The following is a 16,378-nucleotide window of genomic DNA, read 5'->3' on the forward strand; positions in this document are numbered from 1 at the left end:
CGAAAAAGGATGCCGGAAAACCACAAAGCTGTCCGTCCTGATGCCCAGAGGGAAGCGGCGGAGATCTGGGTTCGAAAAGCCAGAAAGGGTTGCAAGAGCCATCGAGGAGGCTGCAAGGTAAGGCAAAGGGCACAACGACCCTGCAGGGTGGGACACAATTGGGCGGAGCTGGCATTCCCTTAGGCCAGGCATGGGCCAACTTGGGCCCTCCCTCCAGGTGTTTGGGACTCCAACTCCCACAATCCCTAACAGCCGGTAGGCTGTTAGGGATTGTGGGAGTTGGAGTCCCAAACACCTGGAGGGAGGGCCCAAGTTGGCCCATGCCTTTGTCCTCCTGGAACCGGACACCGAAGTCAAGTCAAGTTTATTATTATTATAATATTTATTTATACCCCACTTTATCTCCCCAAAAGGGACTCAAAGCAGCTATGTATCTATAGTTGTTGTTTTTGCTATTTATTATTATTATTATTATTATTATTATTAGCTGTGCCCAGCCACGTGTTGCTGTGGCGTATGGGAATCCTTTGTTGGCCAAGTGGAATAGCAGTGAATAGCCTTGCAGCCTCAAAGCCTGGCCGTTTTCTTGTTATGAGAATCCTTGTTTGGTGAGCTGGAATGCAACGGAATAGGCTTGCTGCTTGGAAGCCTGGGTACTTGTGTTCTCGAGGAATGTTTTTTTGGGCTGCTAGAAGTGCACTGAATAGCCTCGCTGCTTCAAAGCCTGGCTGCTTGCTACCTAGGGGACTCTTTAGTTGGCCAGCTTCAATAGTACAGAGTAGTATCACTGCTTTAAAGCCTGGCCGCCTTCTACCAAGGTTAATCCTTTGTTGTTCTGGTTGAATTGCACTGAATAGCCTTGCAGCTTCAATGCCTGGCTGTGTTACACCTAGGGGAATCCTTGCTTGGTGAGCTGGAGAAGCAACCCTCAGTCACCCTACTTCCTTTGTAGGGGAATCCTTGTTTGGCCAGCTTGAATTGCACTGAATAGTCTTGTAGCTTAAAAGCCTGGCTGCTTTCTACATACGGGCATGGTGTTTTCCTTTTTTTTCTTTTTTCGATGGTCACTCCTTGTAAAGTGATTAGTTTTGTGGCCAAATTTGGTGTGATTTGGCCCAGTGGTTTTGTTGTTAACTCAGTCCTCTTTATGCACAATACATTTATATATATATATATATATATATATATCAATTATCATTATCATTATCATTATCATTATCATTTAATTAATTTACAGTATTTATATTCCGCCCTTCTTTCTCACCCCAAAGAGGACTCAGGGCAGATTACAATGAACATATATATGGTAAACATTCAATACAATCAGACAAACAACATACAGTATTGACATACACAGAGGCAATTTTAACATTTCCAGCTTCACAATTCCAGCCACAGGGGGAGCTGGAAGGTTTTATGGCATCGTAAATTAGTTAAATTAGCCTCCCTGCATAAAGTGTACCTAAATTTCCTACTTGACAGATGCAACTGTCTTTTGGGCTACTTAGGTAAACAGCAAGCTGGGCTATTTAATGGTCGGGGGCTTAACCTGACCTGGGATTCAAACTCATGACCTGTCAGTCAGTAGTGATTTATTGCAGCTGGTTACTAGCCAGCTGTGCCACAGCCCAGCCCAATTATTATATTTATACCCTACTTTATCTCCCCAAAGGGGACTCAGATATCTGTCCATACAGTTTTGTAGCTGCAAGATTATTAATCATAGCAAAAGCATGGAAATGTGATTACACAGGAATGGAAAGGAAAATTATGAGGCAATGTCCAAAAGTCCAATCTGCCCAACGGCATTAGAAGAGGAAATAATGAAGACTTTCTTAGGAAACTGAGGTTTGCATTAGGATATTTAGGAAGGAAGACAAAGGTAGACTTTGAAATAGAAGCAAGGGGGGAGTTGGTCATTCATATCAAGAGAAGGGTTAGATTGAATGAGATATTACCCTGTTTCCCCTAAAATAAGACATGCTCATAAAATAAGACCTAGTAGAGGTTTTTCTGAATTGCTAAATATAAGGACTCCCCCAAAAGTAAGACCTAGCAAAGTTTTTGTTTGGAAGCATGCCCGACGAACAGAACACAAGAGCATGCAGGATCGGTAAATGTACCTACCATAGAGTGTTGTACATGGAAATAATGGTAGTAACAAGAAATTCTTGATAGGATTCACAGTTTGTCTGGTTATGCTGGTTTGTGATGACAACTACTGTACAGGATATAATAAATGTTCATTTTTTGTTCAACAATAAATGTGAATTATTCTTCATGGAAAAATAAGACATCCCCTGAAAATAAGACCTAGAGGATCTTTGGGAGCAAAAATTAATATAAGACACTGTCTTATTTTCGGGGAAACACGGTAGTTCCACACGGAGTGGTGTTGGAAGTGGGAACCCGGGTGGACAGATGCATCTGTATTATGTGTATCTGATTGTAATGAAGTATGAATTTTTGGTTTACAGATGTTATGTTTAATTGTGTGTTTGTGTATTAAAAGGGTAAGTATTACAGTTATTGCATCTCAGCACTCAGAGGCTGGTTGCCATGGAGAAGTAGGTGGAGTAAATTGCCATTTTGTTGAAAATGTGCAGAGTTTAAAAAAGGGATTGAGTCTGTGCTCTGATGAGGCACAGGGAAGATTGATCCTAGGTTGAGGGGATCAAGGAGACTCAATTGTTCATTTTTGAGTCGGTTTAAAATAAGTTTGGTGACTTATTTAATGTAGTCTGTGTCCTGGTAAGGAACAGAGAATCTGTGATCGTATATCATAGGGTGACTGCAGTTTAAAAGTAGCAGAGGAAGAAGTTCTAACTACTTTAAGTAAAAGAAATGACACTTTAGGGAGTTTGTCTTACCTCGTTCTAGTATTGTAACTGTTAATAAAAGTGCCTCTAAGTGAGAAACATCTTTTGTAACCACTAAGCTCTGTGCCTGAATAAACTTGTTATTGTTCCTCCAACATCTAAGCCTCTGTCACATATATTATAAACCAAGTTGCATTACTATCTAAAGTGAATAAAAAGAAAGAAAGGGATTTTTTTTAAAAAAGGTCTCCTCTCTGAGTCTTTTGGTGGTTGCATCTTTACAAATTGGTAGCAGTCGTTATAAATTCTTTGCAAATTGGTGGCAGCGGTGGGATAAAAAGATTCCCCCTGCCCGAAAGAGCCTTAGACGTTCGTAGCTCTTTCCACTGATGTATTTCTTCAATGTGCTTTGACATTCTGTATACCCCCTTGATACAATGACAATGTAATGAAATGTAATGGTGTTTGACCTCCTCTTCCTCTGCTCCTCGTCCTGCCCCAGATGCATGTGGTCATCCTGGCCTGGCTGCTGTCCACGGCTGCGGCCGCTCCCTCCCCTTGCGAGTCGGAGATGAACAAGGTCAAGGACCTGCTGCAGGTCAGCTGCGAGGACCAGGGCTTGACCGCCCTCCCGGCGGGGCTGCCTCCGGACACCGGCCTCCTGCTCCTGGCCTCCAACCGCCTCCGCCGCTTCTCTTTGGCCGCCTTACGGCCCTTTGACCGGCTGGCCGAGCTGGACCTCTCCAACAACAGCCTGGCCGCCTTGGAGACCCAGGCCGAGGCCCCGCTGCCGGCCCTCCAGGCCTTGTTCCTCTCCCACAATGCCCTGGGCTCCCTGCCCGCCCTGCTCGGCCTGCCCGCCTTGACCCTCCTGGCCTTGGGCCACAACGGCCTGGAGCGGCTGCCCGAGGGGGGCTTCAGGGGGGTGGGGGGCCTCCAGGAGCTCCAGCTGCAAGGGAACCGCCTCCGGAGCCTGCCCACCGAGGTCTTCCGAGGCCTCTCCCTCCTGAAGGACCTCGACCTTTCGGACAATGAGCTGGACGCGCTGCCGGCGGAGCTGCTGTCCGGCCTGGGCGCCCTGGAGATCCTGCGGCTGGAGCGGAACCGCCTGCGGACCATCCCGGAGGGATTCTTCCCTGAGGAGAACACCTTCGGATACGTCTACCTGGCCGGGAACCCCTGGCGCTGCGACTGCGGCCTGGCCTACCTGCGGGAGTGGCTCAACGAGAACGAGTTTGCCGTCTACACGAGGACCCAGGTGGGCCAGAAGGAGGTCACCGAGAACGAGCCCCAGAGCGTCCGCTGCCAGGCCCCGGCCGGAGAGAAGGGCACGCCCGTCATGCGCTTCCGGGCCCAGTGCCGGACGCTGGGGGACAGCGACGAAGACGGAGGAGAAGACGGAGGAGAAGACGAGGGTCAGCCCAGCAGCCCCTTGGCCACCACGCCATCCTCCACCACGGCCACACCTGGATCCACATCTGCCTCCTCTCCAGGGACCACAACTGGACCCTTGACCACTGATGCGCCCACAACCCCACGCTCAGTCCCCCCAGCCCCCACTGCCCACTGCTTCTGCCCGGTCACTGCCCACCATCGCAGCCCCCTCCGCCGCCAGCGCCGTCCACTGACCTGGGGGGGCTGGCTGTCCAGACACTGCTGCCCGCTCCGCCTGGCGCTGTACGTGGCCTGCCTGGCGCTGGTGGCCGTGCCCTCCCTGGCCCTGCTCTGCGGCCTGTGCTGCGGCCATCACCCCCAGCAGTCAGCCCCCCTGCGCCCCCCAGAGGCCCACCTGCTCAGGTACCGGCCGCTCCGGGCAGAAAAGGAGCCTCAGGAGCCATGGGTCGGCGGCGGATCATTGTCCGGGCGCCGGACCTTCCGCGTCTGCAAGACCTTCCCGGTGGGGCACGTCTCCTGGCTCCTGGTCAGTCTGCCGGCCAAACCAGCCCGGCCAGAGCGGCCGCAGAGGGAGGGGCGAGTGTCCTGCTACAGCGTGGGCCGCGGGGGGGACGTCCTGGGGGCCGTGAGGGTCCGCTACGCCACCGCCTCCTTATAAGGCTCTTCAGGGGGGTCTCAGCAGGACCTTGGGGCCGGGAGGGGCCTCCAAAGGCCATCTAGTCCGATTCCCTTCTGTAATTGGGGCTGTTAGGAATGCTGGGAGTTGGAGTCCAAAACACCCGGCAGGAGGGCCCAAGTTGGCCCATGCCTCTGTCCTTTTAAAGCTAGACACTAGTGTTGTGCATCTGTATGGAATTCCTGTTTTGTTTTGTGTAGTTTCATTCGTGCCGTCTCATTTTCGTATTTGTGTCCCACTCATGAAAATTTTCATCTCACTAACGAAAAACGTGAAAATTTTCGTGCCAATTGTGGAAATTGGGGGGACTTCAGGGGCTCGCCCCCCACCCAGATTTAGGGCTAGAGGGGTGAAAATCACCACACCCGGAGGGCATATCAACCCCTTCTAGCCCACCAACTTTTAAAACTTTTGCATCTCCCCCGCCCCTCTGAGTGGGGATGAGGAAACTGTCAACTCTACACCTAGGAACGGGAGGGAAAGGTAGTTTTCCCAAGGGGAGGCAGCACAGCAGCCAAACCCAAGCAGCCCACAGCCCGGTCACGGCAGCAAATGGCGCTTTTGGGTGCATGTAATCCAGTAGTGCTATGATTCAATGCATAGAGTGGAAATGCATTCCTTGTTGTGACTCAGCCACAGTATAGCCAGAGTGAGGATGAAGAAGGGGATTCTGGGTTTCAGATACAAGAGCCAGTTGAGTCAGAAGATGGGCTGCAGGGAGATGGCATGGGAATACAGGCTGATTCAGAGGTTCGGGAATTGCAGTTTGAGCAGAATGAACTGTTGACCCCAGAAGCCATAGATAACAGCCAGGATGACATTCCCATGGGAATTAACGAGCAAGAAATGTCTCAAGCCCTGGTTCAGGTGCAAGATAACGAAGACCTTGAATTATCTAGGGCGGACCGGTTGTTATGGAAAGGAGTTCAGCTCCGTAGGAGTGTGAGGCTGGCGGGAAAGAGAGAGGCCTCTTCAGGGAAGAGAAATGCTTTTCTGGGGTGCTTTTAAAAGTGTGTGTTTGCAGATAGGTCTTCGTCAAAGCAAATCCTCGCTTCCCCTGTGTGGATGTTCATGCTTCATGCCTAAGAGAAGTTTTCTGGATCTTAGTAATCTTTGGGCCTTTGTTCTTTGGGATCTATTGTCTACTGTTTTGACCTATGGATTATTGGATTGCTATGGTTTATGGACTAATAGATTTTTATGGCTTATGAACTAATTGGATTCCTATTGACTCTTTTATTGCAACTTTGAAAAACCTTTCAACTGCCTGCTTTGATATATATTTGCTTTTGCTCAATAAAACTTCAAAAGAATTTCTTCTGTGTCTGACTGAGTGTCTATAGCAAGATGAACTATTCTGAGGTGCAACATTCTTAGAGCGTAGTAGCAGTTGAAGGTTCCGGTTTGTGATGTTTAAGATAAGGCTGGAATGTGTGAGTGCAAGTGTACTCCTCATGCGATCTTTGAAGGAGTTTGGACGGAGAACGGCTGTTGTCCGGCATGCTGTGTAAATAAGATGTATATATCTGCAATAAAGTTTAAGCCGCTGTTTACAGCTAAAAACTGAGAAGTCTGAACTTTGTTCCTGTGCGATCTGAGCTGATGCCAGATTCATCGGGAGTGGCATTGAGACTGATAGAGGTAAATTGTGTCAGAGCTATGGTTATTGTAGTGTGTGAAATGTTCACTCATTGTTAAAGTGAATATATGTGTGCTTCGGTAAACATTCCAGCAGAGGAATAGTTAATTGCATAGAGTTAGATTTACTGCATAGAGTGAAAGGAATGCACTTCTCCTTTGCTGACTTCTTCACTATTCGCCATTAATTCTGCCTGAGAAGAGACGTGTGTTAGCTGCGCGTCTATATATAGTTGTAAATAACATCAATAAAGCCTTGAAGAATTCAAAAGAAAAAGAAGCTGAAGGATACTAGTTAAAGAATAGAAGGATGAATCTTTTTTGTACCTCCCTTCGTAAGCTTTTTGTAAAGAATCAATGACTAAGCCAATATAAAGGACAAGATTCTTTTTTTTAGTGTTTGTCCCGACTATTACAGAAAAAGAGGCTGATTCAATATTGTTTTTTTCCTATCACCCTCTTTCGTTTATATAGAATGGGAAACGCAAAGGCGAAGATGGCAGTCATTTTTATCATTTTCACTTTTTTTTGTGTCTCTCTTTTTCTCTTCTCTCCTTTCTTTTTCTTCACTTTCTGTCAAAAATCATTGTTCTGACTCTTTCGTTGTTACTTAATTATTATGTATACCAATAAAAATTATTTTTTTAAAAAATAAAGCCTTGAACCACCGACTTAAGCTGACATCTGACTGATGAGAGCTTATTCTTTCCATGAGACGGGACAGATCGACAGATCTTCGGAAGGAGAGGAATTTGAGACGGGAAAAGGTATATGTCTCAATTAGCCTCTCACACATCGACAATTCGTCTCAATTGAACCAATTTCTTGACAATCGTGTTGCCTATCGTTTTGTATGAAACTGTCTTGTTTTGGGTAAACGATCGCTCGACACGAAACAATAGCACGAAGGAAACGAAGCAAAGATTTCTGTGCACACCTCTACTATATACTAAAGTCAATCAAGGGATCATCTGCATACCCATGTTGATGGAGTAGGGAGCCCATAACCCCTGGAGGGAGGGCCCAAGTAGGCCCAGGCCTGGGGCAATGTTTTGGCGGAATCCCCAACACACCCCCCCCCCCCCCCGGTCTCGAAGTTGTTCATTCAGCCGCACGAAGGAAGCACCAGACGCCACCGGAGAAGCGAGAGGTTTGGTTCTTTTTATTAACAGATGAAATGCCAAGGCCACCGCGAATGTTCCTTGTTTGGAGGGGCAGCTCCCTTCTTTTTGGGGCGGGGGGCAAAGAGAGAGAGAGAGAGAGAGTTATGTACAAACGCAAGCAGAAAAGACACGAGAAACCGAGTCGCCCAGTGGAAGGGGAGGGGTCCCCACAGAAGGCGGGGCAGATGGTGGGACACGTGGCTGCCCCCCTTCGTGGGGGTCAATGGGGTGGGTGCCCCCCAACACGGCTGCACCCGCCGACCCTTGTGGGGGGGACGCGGACACAGACGGGGGTCAAGGCTTAAGTGCTGATGGCTCCCCTCCCCCCCCTGCACCCCCTCCCTCCCCCCCTCCCCCTCCCTCCGGGCCATTAAAGTGCTTTGTTAGTTAATGACTCCCAAACGGCCATTACAAAAAAGAATGATCAATAAAGCAAAATATACACAACTCCGCGCACGGGTTTTTTGGGGGGGGGCGCGGAGAATGATTCTGATATACATCCACAGACATCGTCGCCCCATGAGCCGTAATGGGGAGGGGGACGGGGGGAGCAAAGGGGGGGGCGCATCACATGCTCATGGGGAGGGGGCACGGGAGGGGCGGAGCGTTTGCAAAGCCCACGGAGCGGGGGAGGGGTGTTGTGGGGGGGGGCGTAGGGGGCACTCATCACCAGCCACGCTTTGTGCCTGGGCCTTTGCTGCGTGATGAGCGTGGTGTGCCATTGGGGGGAATTGTGCTAAAAATTGGGGGGCAAGGAGGAAGAAGGGGGGGTCTCCTCAAAGGGGAGGGGCTTCCCATCCTCCCCCGAAGGCAGCGCCATGGCAGCCCCCTCCCCAATGACCCTTACTGCCAAGGAGATACAGGATTCGAAGGATGTTTTTTTTTTTGGGGGGGGGGGGGTCATACAAAGGTCATTTTGCCTTTCTATTTACATGATTTGGCTTTGATCCTCCTGCTGAGGCATTCTGGGATGATGATCATGATGGGGGGGGGGGGGGGGAGAAAGGTTGTGACCTCAGAGCACCCCCACCCCCCCCAAAATGTCAATCAAGGGATCATCTGCATCCCCACGTGGGTCCCCCCCCCCCCCAAATATGCCCTGAATTGGGGTCAAAGAAAGAAGAGCAAGGCAGGCCGGGCACATGGGGGGGGGGGGGGGTCCGTGTCTTCTTCCCAAAACGGCAGACGAGGGAAAGAGAGGCAGGGGACACCGCCCCCCCCCCCCCAATTCTTCCTCCTCCCTTGAGGAGGGGGCAGGGAGGGAGGGGAGGGGCTGCACGAGGCCCCGCCCCCTTCACCAGTTCATGATGCAGTTCCTGTTCAGGGTCATGAAGTACACCTGGCTGCTGCCCCCGGAACGCACCGAGGCAAAGAAGACCTGCAACGAGATTGGAAAGGGGGAGGGGAGAGAAGGTCAAGGGTCATGTACAGAGGAGGCGGAGCTCCCGGGCCCCCGACCTGCGCCCCACTCCCCCCCCACAGGAGCCCCCCCCACCCCTTTGGCCAAAGTTAGGTCGCTTCCTTTTGTCTGTCTACTCCTTTATCTGCCTTGTATCGCCCACAACCATAAAAGCTAGGGTTGGTTGCTGTGAGTTTTCCAGGCTGCCTGGCCATGTTCCAGAAGCAGTCTCTCCTGACATTTCACCCACATCTATGGCAGGCACCCTCAGAGGTCGTGAGGTCTGTTGGAAACTATTCAATTTATCTGTGGAATATTCAGAAAGAACTTTGTCTGTTGGAGGCAGGGGTGAATGCTTCCACTGGCCACCTTGAGCATTGAATAGCCTTTCGGCTTCAAGGTCTGGCTGCTTACTGCAAGCTTTATCATGCTTTTATGTTAAGTATAAGTAAATATAATAATAATGATGATGAATGTGTTGCTGTGAGCGATTCCAGCCATGAAAGCCTTCAACAACACAATAACAACAACAACAATAATAATAACACTATATATCACACCGTTCCAGGACATCATCCTGCATATGTTTCTCTCCTGCTTACCCACCATAACCTCACATATAGTCCTGGCTAACCTGCAATAATGATAATAATAATAATGATGATGATGAATGGACATTGACAAAGTTACGATCTGCCAACTGCAAAAGGCCACCCTGCTGGGATCTGCGCGCATCATCCGAAAATACATCACACAGTCCTAGACACTTGGGAAGTGTTCGACTTGGGATTTTGTGATACAAAATCCAGCATATCTATTCTGTTTGCTGTGTCATACAGTAATGATGATGATGATGATGATGATGATGAATGGGTTACTGTGAGTGATTCCGGCCATGAAAGCCTTCAACAACACAATAATAATAATAATAATAATAATAATAATAATAATAATAATAATAATAATATCACACCTTTCCAGGACATCATCCTACATATGTCTCTCTCCTGCCTATCTACCATAACCTCACATATAGTCCTGGCTAACCTGCAGTAATAATAATAATAATAATAATAATAATAATAATAATAATAATAACAACAACTACTACTACTACTACTACTACTTTATTTTTGTATCCCACCTCCATCTCCCCGAAGGGACTCGGGGCGGTTTACAAGGGGAAATCTCCATAACATAGTTAAAATGTGACATATTAAAAGTCAAAACATCATAAACAATATATAACAAAAACAACACAGTAAAAACGATCATCATCATCAACTAGTGAACCTGAAATAGTAAACAGCTTCTAGATTCAGGCAAGGGGCTAGTGCAACTCAATTCTGAGGGCAGGGCTGGGGATAAAGGCCAGGTGGGAAACTTTAGGGAGAGGGCCACACAAACTAGAGCATTATAACTCTCTTGTACTGTGGTTTTAACCTATGTTTTGTTGGGCTTATTCCTGTGTGAGCCGCCTGAGTCCCTTCAGGGAGATGGTGGCAGGATATAAGAATAAAGTTGTTATTATTATTATTATTTTATTATGACACAACAAACAAGATAGGTATGCTGGATTTCGTATCACAAAATCACAAGTTGAACACTTCCCAAGTGTCTAGGACTGTGTGATATTATTATTATTATTATTATTATTATTATTATTATTATTATTATTATTATAACTCTGGATAGGAAACAATAGTAAAATACAAGGACAAGATTTTAGACCATAGCTGATAACTGGGGAAGGCTACAGGCCCCAATGTTCGCTCTGGGAATGATGCGCGTGGGCCCACCTTGTCGTTGCGCTCGCAGAGGAACTTGAGGCGCTGGGCCCGCTTGTGCATGAAGACCCCGTCCAGGTGCCCCGTCTCCACTGAGCGGATCTCAATGGCTTTCTCTCCCCAGCCCATGATCTGGTTGGAGCAGATGTAGGCTGCAGTTTGGAGAAGGAAGGAAGGAAGGAAGGAAGAGGGTGAAGAGGCAGGAAAGTGTATTACTTCAAGGAGGTTGATACTATAGCTATATACATTTATAGAAGATTTATTATGTGTAGATCCTACGCAAGGTAGGTAATTTTCAAGCGTAAGCATGTTAATGTGGGATTTGTGTATTGATAGTGTTTAAATGCAATTTGTGCCATGTCTGTATTGCAACTGATTGCATCATCCAGAATGTACCATAGTGTGGAAAGAGTTAATTGCCAAGAAGCTATGATGACCTTGATGTGTGGCTGGAACTAGGGAGTATCCAGACACAAGTGTTTGTGCATATTGATTGCGTCAGTTCAGTTGAGTTCTGTCTGCCTAGAGTTTGAGTCCTGTGTTCATCTGTCGTCTGTTAGTCTGTTTGTGTTGATACAGTAAAACTTTTACCAAAGTCTCTGAGTGTCTCTTTGTTCTGCGCTCCACTGATTCCATCCAACTACTGCTGCGCTACTAATACTCTGACAAAGCAAACAGTATTTTGGCGCCCCCCCCCCAAAAAAAAAATCAATCACTGAAAAATATAAGGTAGAAGGTGGAGGTGAATAAAATAGATAAAAGAATTACCTTACAAACCAGCTGCGCATCCCTCCCACATCCTGGTTTAGCGCCGAGTCGTGGCCGTCGCCGCTTGGCTCAGAGTGCTCAGCCGGGAAGGGGGTGGAGCCGGCTGAATGACGGACAGCCAGGGGTTGCCAGTCATTCAGTCAGATCCCCCTCTTCCCTTCCCTTTCAGGCTGAGGCTGAGCACTCTGAGCCAAGCACCGAGGCCGAAGCCTTGGCGCTGAACCGGAATGTGCGGAGGCGCCCTCGCAACCCTCCCTGGGTGCTCCAGGCTGCGGCGGATCTTGCACCACGTGCAGTTGCTTACCCGGCTTATAGCTTCAGCCGCCCCTGATCCTACATGAGTGATTGAGAATGGACGTTGCGTCCCTCTGTCACCCACAGGCATGAAAAGTATCCCCCTCACTCCCCTCCCCAGGATCCTCACCGACGGAGGTGGGCATCTCCCCCCACTGCAGGACCACGTCCTTGATGATGCGCCCGTAGGTGTTGACGTAGACGCCCTCGTCCTCGTAGCACAGCAGCACCTCCATCCCGTCCGTGTTGGGCAGGAAGATGATGGCGTGCGGCGTGATCTGGGACTGGATCTGCCGGAGACGGAGACGGCACGGGCTCAGTCCGCCGTGAGCGGTCAAGGCATGGCTTAATCTACTGTTACACTACATCCGGACTCACATGCACTGGGATGTAGATGTCGTAGTTGTTTCCTGAGTCCACGTCGATGGCGTGGAAGCCGGCGCAGGAGCCGTAGATGACCTTCAGCCGCTGGCCCTCCTCCACGGTCAGCTCCACCAGCAGCGGCCGGTGAGGAAGGTCGGCAAAGGACTGCAGGGAAGACAGGTCCGTCGGTCAGGCATGAGAGGCAGACAGACAGACAGGCAGATGCGCAACGGCAGGACGGACCAGCGATATTTAATGCTGCTTTAATGTTTACATATTTTACATTGAACTGAACTGCTTTTAATGTAAGCCACGTTGAGTTTCCTTGTGGAGATGTGGAGAAAAAAAGTGAGGTATAAATAAACACAATGATGGGTGGCTGTAAATTTTCCAGGCTTAATGGCCATGCTCCAGAAGCATTCTCTCCTGACGTTTCACCCACATCTATGGTAGACATCCTCAGAGGTTGTAAGGTCTGTCGAAAACTAGGCAAGTGGGGTTTATATATCTGTGGAATGATGTTCAGGATAATAATAATAATAATAATAATAATAATAATAATAATAATAATAATAATAATAATACTTTATTTATACCCCGCCACCATCTCCCCGTGGGGACTCGGGGCGGTTTACATGGGGCAGAGGCCCAAACAACATAGGACAAAACATAGGCAACATAATACAAATCACACTCTAAAAAGATAAAACAGTAATACAATATATCAATTAAAACAAAAATACAGGATAAAAAATTGCAGGATGTGAGAAAGAAGGAAGCAGCCAGGCTTTGAAGCTGCAAGGCCATTTGAGGTTAATCAAGCTGGCTAATTGCAGCATTCCCACTTGCTTCACACAGACAAGAGTTCTTCCTCCCACCGTGGACATCATTCCACAGGGATATAAACCTGTCTTGCCTAGTTTCCAACAGACCTCACAACCTCTGAGGATGCCTGCCATAGATGTGGGTGACAGGCCAGGAGAGAATGCTTCTGAAACTTGGCCATATAGCTTAGAAAACTCACAGCAACCCAGTGATTCCAGCCATGAAAGCCTTCAACATTAAACATAATAAAAATGATAGTGATAATAATAATAATAATAATAATAATAATAGGTGCCAATGACCAAGGGCCTCTCAGAGCTGTGGCCCCTTTCTGCCAGCTCTTTTCTTAATTCTCAGGTCCTTGCAGAGATAGCTGGCTAGAGAGCTAGATTTTTTAAGCTTTTCAGTATATAATTTACACTTGCTTCCATCTGGTGCATATATACATAAGCATCTCATGTCCATCTTGACTATTGGTATAACTTATATAATGCATACTGTAATGAAGTACGAATTTTGGTTTACAGATGTTAAGTTTAATTGTGTGTATATGTTTTAAAAGGGTAAATATTACAGTTATTGCATCTCAGCACTCAGAGGCTGGTTGCCATGGAGAAGTAGGCAGAGCCAACTGCCATTTAGTTGAAGAAGTGCAGTTTAAAAAAGAAAGTCAGTCTGTGCTCTGATGAGGCGCAGGGAAGATTGATTCTAGGTTGATGGGATCAAGGAGACTCAATTGTTCATTTTGAGTCGGTCTTAAATAAGTTTGGTGACTTATTTAATGTAGTCTGTGTCCTGGAAAGACACAGAGAATCTGTGATAGTATATCACAGGGGTGACTGTGGTTTGAAGTCACTGGATAGTCCAAGTTTCAGACTTTGGGAACCAATCCCAGCTGGACTCACAGAGATCCATTGAAGTAATAGTTAGAAAGGAACAGAGGAGTAGATTTTGACTACTTTAAGTAAAAGAAGTGATACTTTAGAGAATTTGATTCATCTCATTCTAGTATTGTAACTGTTAATAAGAATACCTCTAAGTGAGAAACAACATTGTAACCACTAAGCTCTGTGCCTGAATAAACTTGTTAATTGTTCTTCCAACATCTAAGCCTCTGTCACATATATTCTAAACCAAGTTACGCTACCCTTTAAAGTAAAAGGTCTCCTCCCCGAGTCTTAGGTGGTTGCATCTTTACAAATTGGTGGCAGTCGATATTAGTTATTGACAAATTGGTGGCAGTGGTGGGATAAAAAGATTCCCCCCTGCCTTAAGGAGCCTTAGACGTTCATAGTCCCTTACACATACGTTTACAATTCTTTTGGCTGCACCTTTTCCTTTTATACAATCTTTTTCTTACTGACATTTTATTAATTTTTGTTGTTAAGCCCCTCCCACCCCCACCTTTTATTAACCAGACCATATATTTTCTCTACATCTTTTATCTTTTACCACGTGGACCATTTTCTACCCATTTTCTTTCAAAAACGTTTTTATTTTGCGCCCATGCATTTCTCCTTCCATTGTGGCCGTACAGAGACCTTACTGCCTGCCTCTCCCCGTCCTTTGGGTCTTCCACGGCACCAAAACCTCCCCCTACAAAGCCTGTGGGGCCCCAACCCCCTGCCCCCCTCCTCCGGCCCCCCTTTCGTTCCCTTCGTACCTTGAAGGCCATGAACTTGTGGTAGGGCTTCGGGGCCCAGGCGTACACCTCCACCGAGTTCTTGAGCGCAATGACCAGGAACTTGATCCGCTCGTATTTCACTGCGGGAGAGACAAGGGGGACGAAGGGAAGACACATTAATGGTGGGCCTCCAGGGAAGAAGCGGACCCTCTTCAGGGTCAAGAAATGGCATGTGAGCCGCCCCGGGTCCCCTTGGGGAGATGGTGGTGGGAGACAAAAACAAAGTTATTATTATTATATTATTAAAGGGGGCAGAAAAAGTCAGGAGAAAACTGAGGTGGGAAGAGAGGAAGTAGGAAATGGATTCTGTTTAAATTTTCTCGTTGATGATGGTTGTTTTGTCTGAATGTATTTTATCTTGCTTTATTATGGTTACTTGGGCTTGGCCCCATGTGAGCCGCCCCAAGTCCCTGTGGCGAGATGGAGGCGAGGTACTAAAATTAAGTTATTACTATTATTATTATTATTATTGACACAAAGACAGAGTATGACACAGCAATCGAGATGTATATGCTGGATTATGTATCACAAAATCACAAGTCGAACACTTCCCAAGTGTTTAGGACTGTGTGATGTATTATTATTATTATTATTATTATTATTTTATTATGACACAGCAAACAAGATAGATATGCTGGATTTCATTTCACAAAACCACAAGTCGAACACTTCCCAAGTGTTTAGGACTGTGTGATGTATTATTATTATTATTATTATTATTATTATTATTATTATTATTATTATTATTATTATGACACAGCAAACAAGATAGATATGCTGGATTTCGTTTCACAAAACCACAAGTCGAACACTTCCCAAGTGTCTAGGACTGTGTGATGTATTTTCGGATGATGTGTGCAGATCCCAGTCGGGTGGCCTTTTGCAGCTGGCAGATCGTAATTTTGTCAATGTCTGTTGTTTCCAAATGCTGGCTGAGATCTTTTGACACGGCACCCAGTGTGCCCATCACCACCGGGACCACCTGCACTGGTTTCTGCCAGAGTCTTTGAAGTTCAATCTTGAGGTCCTGATAGCGGCTGATTATTATTATTATTATTATTATTATTATTATTATTATTATTATTATTATTATTATTAGGGGTGGTGTCGGAAGAGGGAGATGGCGGGATTGGGGAAATAAGGTGTGTGTTTTGATTGATGAAATTTGGAAAATGGTATGTTTTTTTGTTATAACACAACAAACATTTTATACCAGAAAAGAGAAAGAAATGCCGATAAACAGAGAGGGAGGGGAGGCCGTGTGTTGGCAATGGAGAAAGAGCCCCGGCGGCTGGACGTTCCTCCCGAGAGCTGCACTCGGGACTCTCTGCAGCCAATCCCGGCCATTGCTCACCTACACGGTAGTGAACGCAGCCCTCCATGTCTCCCACCGTGGTCCAGCCCTGCTTCTTCTCCACTTCGGGGTCGTTGTGCAGGATCTTGTTGCGCAGCCAGGAGAGGTAGTACACGCGGAGCTTGTTCCTCTTCCCTGAGGAGGGGGAGACCCCCAGGGGGGTTGTTACTCTCCACCCAAAGGAAGGGGGGGGGTCCTCCAAAGAAGTAGCCC

General features: G+C 47.2%; 2 protein-coding genes across 7 annotated transcripts in view; one reads left to right on the forward strand and one right to left on the reverse strand.

The window, feature by feature from the left end:
- The first annotated feature begins 9 nt into the window (after positions 1–9).
- gp1ba (glycoprotein Ib platelet subunit alpha) lies at positions 10–7,200 on the forward strand. The gene is made up of 2 exons (XM_008123878.2): positions 10–117; positions 3,322–7,200. Exons 1-2 carry the CDS (start codon positions 10–12, stop codon positions 4,870–4,872), a joined length of 1,659 nt encoding a protein of 552 aa, XP_008122085.2. The 3' UTR covers positions 4,873–7,200.
- A 468-nt stretch (positions 7,201–7,668) lies between these two features.
- mink1 (misshapen like kinase 1) overlaps positions 7,669–16,378 on the reverse strand; it is a 90,272-nt gene continuing 81,562 nt past the window's right edge. For all 6 annotated transcript variants that reach the window (XM_062957682.1, XM_062957680.1, XM_062957679.1 and 3 more), the window contains 6 exons: positions 16,166–16,300; positions 14,791–14,891; positions 12,318–12,467; positions 12,070–12,229; positions 10,890–11,029; positions 7,669–9,069 (listed from right to left, as the gene is read on the reverse strand). In XM_062957682.1, coding sequence (XP_062813752.1) covers positions 8,986–9,069; positions 10,890–11,029; positions 12,070–12,229; positions 12,318–12,467; positions 14,791–14,891; positions 16,166–16,300 — 770 coding nt within the window. In that variant the 3' untranslated portion in view covers positions 7,669–8,985. The remainder of the gene's footprint in view (positions 9,070–10,889; positions 11,030–12,069; positions 12,230–12,317; positions 12,468–14,790; positions 14,892–16,165; positions 16,301–16,378) is intronic.

This window comes from Anolis carolinensis, chromosome 6 (genome assembly GCF_035594765.1).
Source record: "Anolis carolinensis isolate JA03-04 chromosome 6, rAnoCar3.1.pri, whole genome shotgun sequence".
NCBI lineage: Eukaryota > Metazoa > Chordata > Lepidosauria > Squamata > Dactyloidae > Anolis > Anolis carolinensis.

Excerpts from the sequence above, each read along its gene's own strand:
- gp1ba (XM_008123878.2), top strand. The coding sequence starts at position 10 with ATGCCGGAAAACCACAAAGCTGTCCGTCCTGATGCCCAGAGGGAAGCG. Across the intron at positions 118-3,321 it reads GCCATCGAGGAGGCTGCAAG|ATGCATGTGGTCATCCTGGC; the intron begins GTAAGGCAAAGG and ends GTCCTGCCCCAG.